The sequence below is a fragment of the Sabethes cyaneus genome, chromosome 3, assembly GCF_943734655.1.
Source record: "Sabethes cyaneus chromosome 3, idSabCyanKW18_F2, whole genome shotgun sequence".
NCBI classification, from domain to species: Eukaryota; Metazoa; Arthropoda; class Insecta; order Diptera; family Culicidae; genus Sabethes; species Sabethes cyaneus.
In genome coordinates, this window is record NC_071355.1 from 47,490,435 (window position 1) to 47,504,433 (window position 13,999).

At 41.3% G+C, this 13,999-nt stretch overlaps 1 protein-coding gene across 1 annotated transcript in view; it reads right to left on the reverse strand.

The window, feature by feature from the left end:
* Window positions 1–1,400: 1,400 nt before the first annotated feature.
* Window positions 1,401–13,999, reverse strand: part of LOC128739552 (uncharacterized) — a gene marked incomplete at its 5' end in the record, with an annotated part of 421,627 nt that continues 409,028 nt past the window's right edge. Inside the window, 3 exons of the mRNA XM_053835046.1 lie at window positions 1,401–4,135; window positions 13,535–13,703; window positions 13,773–13,935. Coding sequence (XP_053691021.1) covers window positions 3,958–4,135; window positions 13,535–13,703; window positions 13,773–13,935 — 510 coding nt within the window. The remainder of the gene's footprint in view (window positions 4,136–13,534; window positions 13,704–13,772; window positions 13,936–13,999) is intronic.

The following is a 13,999-nucleotide window of genomic DNA, read 5'->3' on the forward strand; positions in this document are numbered from 1 at the left end:
AGCATATCCGAAAGAGAAAATTTGGCCAAGTTACGACGAGCGCGGAATGATTTTACCACGAGCCTGAGGAGGAAAAAATGCCAGAAGGAGTAGCGAGATCGTGAGGAGCTTGAACAACTATTCCGGACTAATGACACGCGCAAGTTTTATGAGAAAGTGTGCCAAACTCGTAAGGGCTACACACCAAACCTGACAGTGACATGTGTAGAGGCGAGGCAAGGGATCTAATCACAAACGAGCTCGAGCTCGAGGTGGTTGACAGGTGGAAGCGCTATTTCGATGAGCACCTCAACGGCGATATTGCAGAAGGAGACGCAACAGAAGTTAACCTCGGAGTGCCTACAAACGACAATAGCGTAAAGGATATCGATCTCGAAGAGATCCGGCGAGAAATAGGTCAGCAAAAGAATAATAGTGCAGCCGGAAAAGACTAACTCCAGGCAGAACTCTACCAAAATGGCCAAGAACCGCTAGCAACGGCACTTCACTGGATAATTTAAGGATTTGGGAGAAGGAGTAACTACCGGAGGAGTAGATGGAAGGTGTAGTCTATCCCATGTACAAAAAGGGCGACCGGCTAGATTGCTGTACCGCGGCATTATGCTTACAAGGTGCTCCCCCAGATTTTGTTGCGTCGTCTATCCCTAATAGCGAGAGAATTCATAGGGCAGTATCAGGCCGGCTTTATGGGGGCCCGTGCAACTACGGATCAAATTTTTACTCTCCGACAAATCCTCCAGTAATGTCGAGAGTACAACGTACCCATGAATCATATTTTCGTGGATTTCAGGGCAGCATACGATACAGTTGAACGCGAACAGCTATGGCAGATAATGCACGAGTACGGTTTTCCGGACAAACTGACGCGGCTGATCAAAGCTATCCTGGAGCGAGTGATGTGTTACTTGCGCGTTTCGGGGACACTCTTAAGTCTTTGCGAATCGCGCAGAGGGTTGCTGCAAGGGGATGGACTGTCCTGTATGCTATTCAATATCGCTATTGAAGGTGTGATCCAGTGAGCGGGCATCGAAATGAGAGGAACGATCTTCAGCAAGAGTAGCCAACTTCTAGCCTTCGCAGATGACCTCGACATCTATCGATGCTAGAAACCTTGGAATGGCGGAGGCAATCTACGCCAGGCTAAAATCGGAGGCTAGGAGGATAGGTATACAAATCAATGTGCCGAAAACCAAATATATGGTAGGAAGAGGCTCCTGTTCTGCGGTTTCGCTTTCGAATTCGCAGAGTTGGCAAGTATTGTTGTCCAGCCTACCAATCGTGTAATCTCCCTAGGCAGGGCTTGGAAATATTGAGCGTCTTTCACGATTGTTTTAAATTTTTAAATAATTTCTTTCACACTCTAAACATTAACGGATAATTCACCTTCAGTTTACTCTTGGTATATTTTTGCCCAATGTTAATTGCCACATAGTTCTTGTTTTGTTTTTTTTCTTCGTTCATTTCAATCAATCGATTTTGGTAAAATTTCTGCTTTGATGTTTGCCATTTTGTAAAACCATTATCTGTTCAACGTCAATCTGCCCCTAATAATTAACTTTAAATTAGTTTTTCACCTTCTGGCTTGCTTCTTTTTTTTATTCAATCAAATATGTACTCTACTATCAAACTTATTCTGTACGTAAAAGAACTGCCTTAAAATGTCCATTATGATACAACATAGAGTGTTAGAGTAAGTGAGGGGGATCTATAACTTAGCAACTAGCAACCAATGGCTGGCCCGGTGGCCAGCGGGTAGTATGTAAATCTAGTTTCTGCTCTTCGAACTTAACCGAACGAGTGGGGTAGGTACCTGCCAGTCACTTGTAAAGCTACTTAAACCATTTGTTGAAAATACACTTAGCGCTTAGCTAGAGGATACTGCGACGATGGTTGGATCTTACATTAGCACGGGTGGTCCCCAAAGGGGATAGGGGGGAGAGGGGGGGTTACAAATCAAAACATTGTGAAATGTAATTTGCGATGCGGCCTAGAGTGACAAGTTTAATTTTAGAACTTTCGTTACGATTATGTTTTTGTTTTTGCTGGATGCTTCGGTTAGTATTAGTGTATAGGTTCCAAACATTGTCCAAACTTACGGGTTGCGCCTAGTGCTCTGACTGCTCTATTTACTGTTGGCTATTAAAATGGCTTTATCGTTTCGGTTTCCTTTTATTTATTTATTTAGTTTTTTGTAAGGTGCAGTGCGGTGCTTCATTTGTTAGAGAAGCTAGATGTTGTTGTAGTTTTTTGTTCTTCGCAGGAAATAAAATTACTTGTTAAACCACTGGGAAGGTTTGGACGTGTTCAACATAGAATGACGATTCTGGAATCTGACATGGATTGTTTCGCCGGTAATTATGCAAATGGTATTGGTTAAACAATTCATCTATTCTACTTACACTTGTATTTCCACGTTCATACTGTATAAGTGTATATATTAATTTTGTGTCTAATATATAATCATAGTAATATTTATTTAATATACTTAGTGTTTTTTTCATTTTGTTTATTTTACTCTCTTCTGTTTGTTTTAAATAATAAGGTACTGATACATTATTCAGTGTAGCAATAACAATAGGTGTGGTTGGTTTTGCGCATCTTGTTGTGTAAGTTTTGCTTGTTTTTTTGCCATTTATTTTAACTAATCTTGTCACGTTCTGTTGCGGAGGAAATCAAACAGAAGATTCCTTCTACATAGCATCACTCTGCGAATAACTGTTTTTTTTCCTTCATATAATGCATGTGCTGCTGCTGCTGTATAGTTTTTAATCAATATAATTTACTTTGTTTATTAAATGCAGAAAAATTCGAATTGCTCGAATTGGTTCTAATATTTAACCAAAAATGGTTCTTTCATTATCAGCAAAGAGTTTCAATGGCTCCCGAAATTTTATCAAAGACGCATGGCATTTGCACTGAGTGCAAAAAATTCAAGCAGAAAAACATCGAATGTACCGATGGTAAAAAATTTAGCTTTTTAATCCCAATTTGGCTTATGATTTATTGTTTGATCATCTGTTTTTTTTTTTAATTTGCGCCACCAAAATATGCAATCATAGCATCGTTTCGGGACTCATCCCATCAAATGTATACTCAAAATAGAGAGAAACAAAAAATGGAAACATCTGACCATCAATAAGCTGTATTTTTTGATTAATAATGATGATCCTTGTTTAGTATGTTCTCCACTGACTTGCTGCTAACAATAAATACACGTTCGAAAGATTTAATCGTAGATTTTTTTTATCTTAATTACTGTCCATTTAGAATAGATTTTGATTCTGCTTCGAACTTCATTTGTCTTATCGTTACAAAAAAGGATAAAAAAGGATAGAGAAATATATACAAATAATATTATTAACCGTTAAAAACAACAAAACGAAAATATAAAGATAATAACTGGATGTACAAAATGATCGTACGTGAGGCAAAAGATTTTCTAAATGTATAATACAAGAGTATAAATTAATAGCAAATAAAAGAAAAAGTACGTGTATCATTCATACTTGGAACTGACTGAAATTTCGAAAACGACTCACTGGGAGTGTTTGTATGTATGCTAGTAGCTATAGTTAGGTGGCCGACATGCATCAAGTTCATGCACCTCTGGACTAGATCTCAAAACGTATTATAATGCGAAAAGTCGGTTACCGAAATAGTAAATTGTCAGGCTAATCAGCTCAGCCTGGCTGGGTACAAACAAACAGACTCCGGTCAGTCGGTCGGTCGGCCGATCGACGACGGTCTGCTACTAGCGCCATACGGACACCACGCGGTCACTGTGAGCGGTTCGAAGGGGTCGAAGTGTCGGATTCATCTGCGGATATGTGATTTGATTGTTGCTGATGTAGTTCCACTGTCGCTGCCTTTGGAGCTGCTATCCGGCTGCAGCGGTTGGGAAAGTTGCTCGGCGGTAGGCTTGGGTGGAACCCGTCGCTCTACCACCAACCGCCGACACTAGGAGGGTGTTTTGAGGAGACGCTTCAGCCGGAACTCGTATACACGCTGACAGTACATGACCAGCTCGGGCGCCACCACCGGAGGCGGCAGGCGGGGATTCTCGCGCCGCAGCAGTGGCACTATCGAGGGGTGCTCCTCGATGTTCTCTTCGAAGCCCTTCAGCTGGCGACGAAATCTGCAATGAAAAGAAAAGCCGAGTTTTCATGATAAATCGAGCTAAGAGATATACAAGGCCTGGCTAAAAGTAAATTTGGACACAAAGAACAATCTATAATTCGGGACCAGAGTGTCGCAGAAAAACCATAAATGACTGGAATGCAGAATTTTTATTCAGCTTTAAGTTTCATAGTATTACATTATTGGATTTCTCTGGTTCTGATAAAACCTGGAAGTTTTCTCTTAATAGAACTTATACTCTACACAGTTGGAGATGCAATCTTGCACGTTGATGTCAATCTTGCACATTGAACGAATTTCTTTAGCATTTCTGACTGTCCTCCCGCTTCACCGAAGCCGTTGTTTGACAATTGCCCAAAGTTTTTCAATGGGTCGAAGCTCCGGACAATTTGGGTTCATCTCTTTTGGCACGAAACCGACATCATTAGCTGCATACCACTTTAGCACCACTTTACAGCAGTGATAGCTAGCTAAATCAGGCCAGAATATAAACGCTAACCTTATGCCGTTTCTTCAAGGATTTTTCCATGTATAAACTTAATGTTATTGTTGAGGGAGTAATGAAAGGCTCAGTCTTAAGCCCACAGCTATGTACATTGTACATATTATTACTTGTCAGATCATGGCCTTCTTTGCGAACTACTTGGCACATTGCCGCGCCCAGTTGCACTGTAAAAGTTTTGACCGAGAAATTGCTTGAAAACCATTTTCACATGGATTTTGTCGTCCATAAAAAAACATCCGTTGAATATCGTCAAAATTTTCTCGTACAAACGTCTAGCACGCTTCTTGGCTACCAAATTCTCCAGTACCACTACCAAGTTCCGATTCGGAAGTTGGTACTGGAACTGGTACTACAAGCTACAAGACCTTATAGCCTTCTCAAGCAAGGATATTCCGCGTGATTTGATAGTTGGCATCGTACCTTCTTAGGATCAGCGGGGTGGCGTGGGTGTCAAACTACATACATTGTACATGTCCCACTCATTGGTTTTGGTACTTTTGGTTCTGGTGCCTACTTAAAGGTTGATTCATTTTAAAACAAATGAAATTAGTTAGACAGCAGTTAAACACAGCGTCTTAGCTATAATTCAACTAATATTAGCTGTTATTTTCGGTAAGCTGGCTGGTTCCAAATTGCCGCCATCCATGGATGTTTAGTCCGCAAAATTTTGACAATTTCACACCCTTGCTTAGGATGGAGAGGCCAGGATTGCAGTTAACGCACCTCAATATCTTTCCCCTCAGCTTTCGATCCCTAGTTCCGGTTTTCTTAAAGTTCTCGGCCGCCTTTCCACACCTGTGTTCTCCTTATAACCTTTTAGAACATTACACATTGTTGATTTTTTCATTTTAAGCACTTTCGTCAGCTTTGATCCAGACCAGTTTGGATTTTCGAAGTGTTTTTCACGTTACTAGATTTTTATTTTTTACTAGACGAAGTTACAAGATTTTTTTACGTCATTCGAATTCCATTCTGTACTGCTCCGCTACGTGGTGCAATATTTTAACGAAACTTGCACCAGTTGTTCGTCATAAGCATGTGAACAAAGTCAAATGGTTCCAGTTCCTACCACGAGGGGCGTGCCGGTGACGCACGACGGGCGTCCAAATTTACTTTTAGCTAGGTTTTATTGACCTGTTCGAGAGAATCTTATGCGCTGACGGTGGTGGTCTTTAGAACTAGCCGAACGGTGAGAAAGTTGACAGTTTGCTTGAATGTAAGAAAATTGAGTACTTTATTTTTGGTACATACTTTGTCAGTGGTTTGTTTAGAGTATATACGAGAAAATAATGTTTTTGTATATTTGTGCGACAAAAGAGAGGTTATATTTCACGGTAAATTATAAAAATCCACGTGCTCAAGCGGTAAAAAGCTTGTTTTTTTTGTAAACTTAACATAAACCAGGCTATTGCAAGCAAGATACTGGATATCCAAAGAGAACATTCATATTTTCATGCAATGCCGGAGCAACGTGGTCCGCCAGGACTGACAGCTGTTCGAATCTCTAGAACTTTGACTTGAACCATTACAAAACAAGCATAAAGATTTTGCAAAGTAGAAAAACGTTCCTATAATATGCAAAAAGCGATTTAGGATCACTGCTGTGTTCGATTAGTTAAGTCGCCACACCAACTTTTACAGTATTCTTCAAATTTATGCTCTTTCAATTCACTATTTTAAAAGTCAGACCAGGACTGACAGCTGTTCGAATCTCGAACAGGAACAACGTGGTTCGAACAGGACTGACAGCTGTTCGAATCTCTAGAACTTTGACTTGAACCATTACAAAACAAGCATAAAGATTTTGCAAAGTAGAAAAACGTTCCTATAATATGCAAAAAGCGATTTAGGATCACTGCTGTGTTCGATTAGTTAAGTCGCCACACCAACTTTTACAGTATTCTTCAAATTTATGCTCTTTCAATTCACTATTTTAAAAGTGTTTTTAAAACACCTTGCAAAACAGCAAATTTCTTACAAAACCTGATAAAAATTTAGTAAAGTTTTCTATCGAAAACTAGTTAAAAATTAAATTTACTGAAATTTTTTTATGAAATATACCGCATTTGACGTTCGTTTTCATTTTTATCACCATCGCAGCAGGGAGCGCCACGGCGGCAGTTTTTACTCAAAAAGGTCAATTCCATAAGTATATTATTTTAACGTAGAACTACATTTTTGGTTTCTATATTCTAAGTAGACCAATTCGCAAACCGTCGTTTCCCGAATTCATTCCAGTGTAAAGCACTCAGGGTGTGTGAACCAGGGCTTCTATAGCCCCTCTTACGGCAAGTTCGAACCATGTTCTTTTTATCCTCTGCTGATACGTACCGCGCTTTCAGTCCATCGTTAATTTGTGGACCGTTGGAAGATCGCGCACTTCTTGATTCGTACCTGTCTGAATCAGTACCTGGAAATCAACGACCACTTGCTTCACTTCCATCGGTGTTGCAGTTGCAGGATATTCAACCAGATATCGAAAACACGAGTCAATGGCAATTTCGGAAGCTCTCAACCGTCCCGCCATAATCGAGCTGCTGCAGCCAGTGTACAACTGTCGTCCCGGTCCTGCGTGTGGGTGTGTAAACAGAGCTTCCGGAACTCACTTGTGGTTAGTATATATCTTGTCCTAACCTGTGCTTTGCTGATGCGTTTCGCGTTTTCAGGCCAACGATAACCCTCATGCAACTGGAAGATAAGCTTCTATTTCAGGAAGTAAAGCGTCATATCTCCTGTGACCAGCATGTATTTTTTCCAGGACGGTCTGCATCCAGAACATGGAAAACGGCACTCAAATAGATACTTTTTACACAGACCTGAAGGCGGCCTTTGACCGTGTGGACCATGATTTGCTTCTGGCCAAAGTAAAACGGATGGGTGCGGTACCGACCTTTGTAGACTGGCTGAGGTCATATCTAGTTAACCGGCGTCTTTCTGTGAGACTGGGCAGCGCACGTTCGAATCAATTTTCTAATCGATCTGGTGTTCCGCAAGGTAGCAATCTTGGCCCTTTGCTGTTTTCACTATTCTTCAATGAGCGCATACGTGTTACCTCGAGGATGCAGACTTCCCAAGCAGCACACATTTGGCACTTTTAGTTGCAGCAACTCATTTATGACTAAAATTGGTCGCAAATCAGTTGCCACAATTGGTTTGTAACAACTGTGCTACTAGGGTTTTGTATGCGGATGATTTGAAGATCTCCTCTGTGTAAAGTCTAATGAAGATTGTCGCGAGCTTCAAAGGCTTCTCAACAACTTCGTCGACTGGTGCAAAACGAACGAGCTCCTCATCAGTGTGCGTAAATGCTCGGTCATCTCTTTCAACCGCAAAAAAACAACCGATTCAATGGAGCTACACTATTGATGGCGAGTCACTGGATAGAGTCTCAGTTATCAAAGACCTTGGCGTACACCTGGATGAGAAGCTCTCGTTCTGTGAGCATTACTCGTATATAATAGCGAAGGCCAATAAAAACTTAGGATTTATCTTTCGAGTCACCAAGGAATTTCGGGATTCATATTGCCTGCGCGCTCTTTACTACTCCCTTGTGCGATCCGTAATTGAATACGCAGCTGTAGTGTGGAGCCCTTATACAGGTATATGGTCGTCCAGATTGGAAGCCATCCAGCGTAGATTCGTTCGATACGCGCTTAAATATCTTCCATGGAGAAACACATACGATCTGCCTCCGTATCAAGACCGCTGTCGTTTGTTGCATATGGACACTTTGGAAAGACGACGGAAAATTGAAAGAGTTCTCTTCATTAGAAAGGTTTTAGTCGGCGAATTAGATTGCCCAGCGATCCTGGCTCAAATCGACATCAGTGCCATCCCAAGTTTTTTTTCGAAATAGAGAGTTTCTTCGACTGGACTTTAGACGCATCGAATATGGCCAGAATGAACCCATTCGTGTTATGTGTTGTTTGTCCAACAGTGTATACAATTATTTTGACTTCCATGTTTCACGTAGTAAATTCAAAGAACAACTGCTGCTCTTAAGAGCCTTTAATTAAGTTAGTTAGTAGCGTTTTCATTCATGTAGACAACAGCGTCAGATGAATTATTGAACAATATAAATATAATTTTTCTATTCCTCCATCAACGGAACGCATCCGAAAGAAAGATTGAACCCACCCGGCAAAGTGGTGCATCTCAGTTTCGTCAATCCTAGAACTGGTTCCTGCCATCAGAGCCGTTCCCTTCCGGTGCTCGGTACCGGTGATGAGGGTTTACAACATGCTTTCTCAGGCACGTACCGTCGTGATGGCTCACGTTTGCTTCCTGAAGTTTTTTCCGTCCATGGCAATGGTCTCTGAAGCAATATCCTTCGTCGTCAAGCCTTTGATCCTATCGCTTTTTCATGCTGCTATCTGCCGGGTACCTCAAATTTAGAGTTGAATAATGGAGCGGTTGCAACTAGCAATGTGGAAGATAACCACCCCAAGCGCTTTTACTACCAAAACGTGCGAGGGTTACGGACAAAGGAAGATACATTCTTTCTAGTTGCAAGTGAGGTTTGATGAATGTTCGGCGACTATTCGGTAGTATACGTAAATAAGTCTAAAACAAAGTACATGCTGGCCAGCGGAGCCGAGGCCGACCGACACCGCTTGGCCAGTAGTAGAATGATTGACGACAATGAGTTTGAGGTAGTTGACGAATTTGTCGTCTACCTTGGCTCACCACAGATAGCAACGGTCAGTGATACCAGCCGTGAGATTCGGAGGCGTATTATCAGCGGAAGTCGTGCTTACTATGAGCTTCACAAGCAATTGCTGTCGAGCAGACCCCGTACAAAGTGCATCCTGTACAAGACGCTTATTAGACCGGTTGTTCTCTACGGGCATGAAACATGGACAATGCTCGAGGAGGACCTGCTCGGAGTTTTCGAAAGACGAGTACTAAGGGCAATCTTCGATGGCGTACAGGAGAACGGAGTATGGAGGCGGAGGATGAATCATGAGTTCGCACAGCTCTTTGGCGAAGCCAGTATTCAAAAGGTGGCAAAAGCTAGACAGATACGATCGATAGGGTATGTTGCAAGAATGCCGAATATCTACTCTGTAAAGATGGTATTTGCCTCGAATCCGGTAGGACCAAGACGACCACGAGCGCAACGAAAAAGATGGTTAGATCAGTTGGAGCGAGATCTGGTGGAGAGTACTCGGTGTCTGAGAAATTGGAGAGCGGTAGCTCACAACCGAGTTAACAGGAGAAACCATGTTCAACAGGCTTTGTCTTAGGATGGCAAGTCATCTAAGTAGTAAGTAACTGTTCAGCAATGGCTTTGCTGTCCATTGCGTCGATCTTAACCCTTCGAACAGTATAAAACACGTAACGGGGGTGTTCTGATTGCTGTTTCAACTCGCTGGAACAGCTAAAGCCATCCAACACCTGTTTTCGATGCTATTGAGCAGCTATGGTTCAGAATCGTTACGCCTCGTCGAGCTGTGAGTGCGGGTGTCATCTATTTACCCCCGGACCTTTGTAATGACATTAGCAGCATTCATGAGCACGTACACTCTATCGGTGCTCCCATCTCCGACTTGGAACTCAGGGATTATGGTCTGCAGTTTGAGAAATATAATCAGCCGCAGGTTCGGTAGTGTAAGTCAAATGACGGGACATTTTACGTCGACTCCCTAAAGGCTTTATCTACCGCCAGACACCAGATAGGTATCAGAAAAAGCTAGTTCCGTGCTAAACACACTCATAAAGTGTTTAGCTAGTAAATCACATTTACTGCTGGTTGATGCAAGTCAATGGTATAGTCTACAGAAAAACATTTGGTCTTGTCTAACGAACACCCGTCTGCACCGTTTCAGAAGCAAAGCCGATTATTTTTGAAGATCCTTTTGGGAATGACGCTACACCAGACCTTCGATAAGTTGATTATGACGAGGTCAGATCCACTATCTCTCGCGTTGACTGGCAGTGCAAGAATTCAAAGCGATTTTGGTATTTTATCAAAGTTACAGCTTACAAAACAGTTATAGTTACAACAGTTACAAGCAGTTAAAGCTTTCATATGCTGCGGGTTCAGACGACATTCCAGTGTCCATTCTTATGTTGTGTTCGAAGGTGGTATTTGCTCCACTTACGTAATTATTTAACAGGTCACCGCATGAGAGCAAATTTCCTGAATTGTGGAAATCCTCATTTATGTTCCCTGTTCACAAGGAAGGCGACAAAAGAGATATTCGAAATTACAGAAGCATCACCTCTTTTTGTTACTGTTCAAAAGTTTTTGAGATCATTATCAATGAGGCGCTTTTCTGCTCATTATAAAAATTACATTTCAACTGCTCAGCAAGGATTCTATTCTAAGCGGTCCGGTGCGACAAATTTGACCGAATTTACATCATTATGCGTTCATACTGGTCTCAATCTATACTGATCTCAAGGCAGCATTTGATCGAGTGGATCACGAAATTCTGTTAAGCAAACAAGAAAAACTTGGAGTCAACAGATCCTCAATCGGCTGGTTCAGATTCTATTTGATAAACCGATCGCATTGCGTTAAGATAGGAGCTTCTTACTCTGAAGTGTTAACTAATGTTTCGCGCGTCCCTCAGGGGAGTAATCTTAGACGGCTTTTGTTTTCGCTATTTATCAACTTTCGGTTGTAGTGCCTTCTGTTTGCCGCTGTACTGCGATTAATATAGTTATATTTGAGTAGATATTGAGGCTTAAGCTTAAGGTGTCCGGCTTTACCGCCTTTCTCCTATTACTTAATGGCTGGTATCGATCGACTGAATCCCATGCTGCTTTAAAATCGGTGAATATATGATGCGTGGCATACTGTATTCGTTCCGTTTCTGTAGAATCTGCCGGATGATAAAAATTTGGTCCGCAGAGGCGCGATCTATCATGATCCGCGTTTGGTAGTTGCCTACAAACCCTTGAGCTATCGGTGACGGCCTGCTTGGAGAATACTTTGTAGCCGTATTGCAGCAATCAACTGATCCCGTTTTAAGATAAAAAAAATCAGCTCAATCCATCCACTCCCCCCATATTTTTAAAATTACCCACTGTAGTCCCACTGCTAGCGTTTCTCTGCTATGTTTGTAGTGTTCTGAAGTCGGTTTTTGCTCCTTTCCAGCAATCAAATTTTTTGTTTAATCTCTTAAAGTTCTGGTGCTACACTACTGTCTTCTATGAGCTTCCTTCTGCAACATTGTCATTGACGTAACGAAGAACTTCAATGCGTCGATTTGTCGCTTACAAGTAGCGATGAATATGAATCTCGCACCTTATTTTCAATTAAGCATAAGACTACGAAATTTTTGATTTAAGGCGGAACCGAAAGTGGCTAACGTTATTGTGTTAGTGCGACAAACACTGTACTGTACATCTCATGTGTTCGTTAAAAACCTAAACGTTTATTTGAATATTGCATTAGTATTGGTAATATATGTCAAATAGCGAAGCTTGCAAACATAAACAGCTGATCCGCAGCCAACCGCACTGACTACAAACATCCCGAAAAAGGGTTTGTTTTCTTTATCAAGGCATTCCGATTCAATCAAAATTAACAGCAGCAACTGAATAATGCGTAGGATCACTAGGATGTTTAATTAATCCGCTTGCATCGGATTGCGTTTTTGATTCCTGCGTTTGCGTTTTGTTTGTTTATTTCACTCTAAGCTCATCGATGCGGCGAAAGATGAAAGCTCTTTAAAAGCTCATTGATGTGACGAAAGTTTGATACTGTGTTGCTGCTTTTTCCGAAATCGCTAGTTCAACGAAAGATGTGCGTAACCAAATATCTATTAACTAATTCCAAATTATACATTGCTCGCTTTTATGAACACGTAATCATCGATATGTTCAGTTAAATTTATTTTCCATTAGCAATTATGTTTTGCTGAGCGTTTATTGATATACAGCAGATCGATAAATTGAATTACAAGTTTTAGGACATTATAACAGCGCTGGAAGCACTGATTACGTGGCGAAAGCGTGCTCTGTCAATACAGATGCATTTTTAAGGCGCAAAACACTACATGCTTCGAATGGTAGCCATTTATCCAGCCATCTTTGAGCCACTTTCGGTTTCCCCTTAATACACAAACTTGCTTCTTGACATCAAGGTCTTTGTTTGCTTTTCCCTACTTCAGTCGCAACCATTCTAAACTGAGAAAAACGAAATGGCAGTGCACTGTCACTGGTACTGTCACACTACAAGGTAATTGAGTCTACCTTGACAAGTGAGTCAAAGTCGTTGGTTCCAATGTTAGTAGAATCAGGCCATTCATTGTTAAGTGACTTTAGTATGGATTTATTTTCAGGCCCTCCACAGTCATCTTTCCAACTAAATTCCGGATTTGACCAACAATGAAACATCGTACCAGGGCAGGTTATAAGAGTGGTACTTGCTCGAGGTGCGAATGAAGCCTCTTGCCCAAGGGCAAATTATAACTAGGTTATAAATACTCCACACTTCCTGTGCGTTGAAAATTAGCAGAAAAGCATAGAAAGAAAAAGGATGAAAACACCGACTCTTAAGCATGGATAATAAGCAGTTCGATCGCTCTGTAGCGGTACTGCAAAAGGAACGAATACAACATCTGGACGATAACACAATAGATCAAAATACTAGTCGTAGTGATAATGTCCATACAGAAAAAAACTGCCATTACTTATGCAAATCGAATAAACAATCAGAAGTTCAAATTCCGTAGCAATATATTTCCTATGACGTATAGACCATTAGTGTTTTAATGTTTTATTGGAATTTGTATATGGCTTTTTAAAGTGACTGATGAAAATTTGCAGGCTTATTGCTTACGATTTGCGTTTTATGCTTAATTGCTTACGATTAAAGCAAATAATCTCTTTTATTAGAGATTCGAAAATACCAATGATGAAAGGTAAAACTGTGCTCACCTGCAATACTCGCTGAACGTTAACACGTAGCATTTATCTTCGATGCACGCTACGCTGTTGTGATCTTTGTGACGCGATGCGAAAACCTCATCCGGTCCATCGGTTGGTTGTCGTCCCTGCTCTGTGTGCTCGGGACGATAGTACCACAGCAGGGACATCATCATTTCACCTAAAAATAAAAAGAATAGCATATTAACGCTGCTGTCGATTGAACTAGCGTGCTCCGGCAGAAAGTTACCATCTTCTGGGTTCTCCCATAGGTATGCCACTTTCGCTACGTAAGGTAGCTCAGCTCGCTTGCTGCCAGCCCGAAGCAATACGCAGTCTCTCGGTCTGATGATGTCTCCTTCCGAATGCCGCATCGCAGGATAGCAAGTTCTCAGAACTGGCAGATCATCACTCTGAAAATATAAAATAATTTTCAACATTCGTACAAAACCGTGATATCTAGCTCCAATATATCTT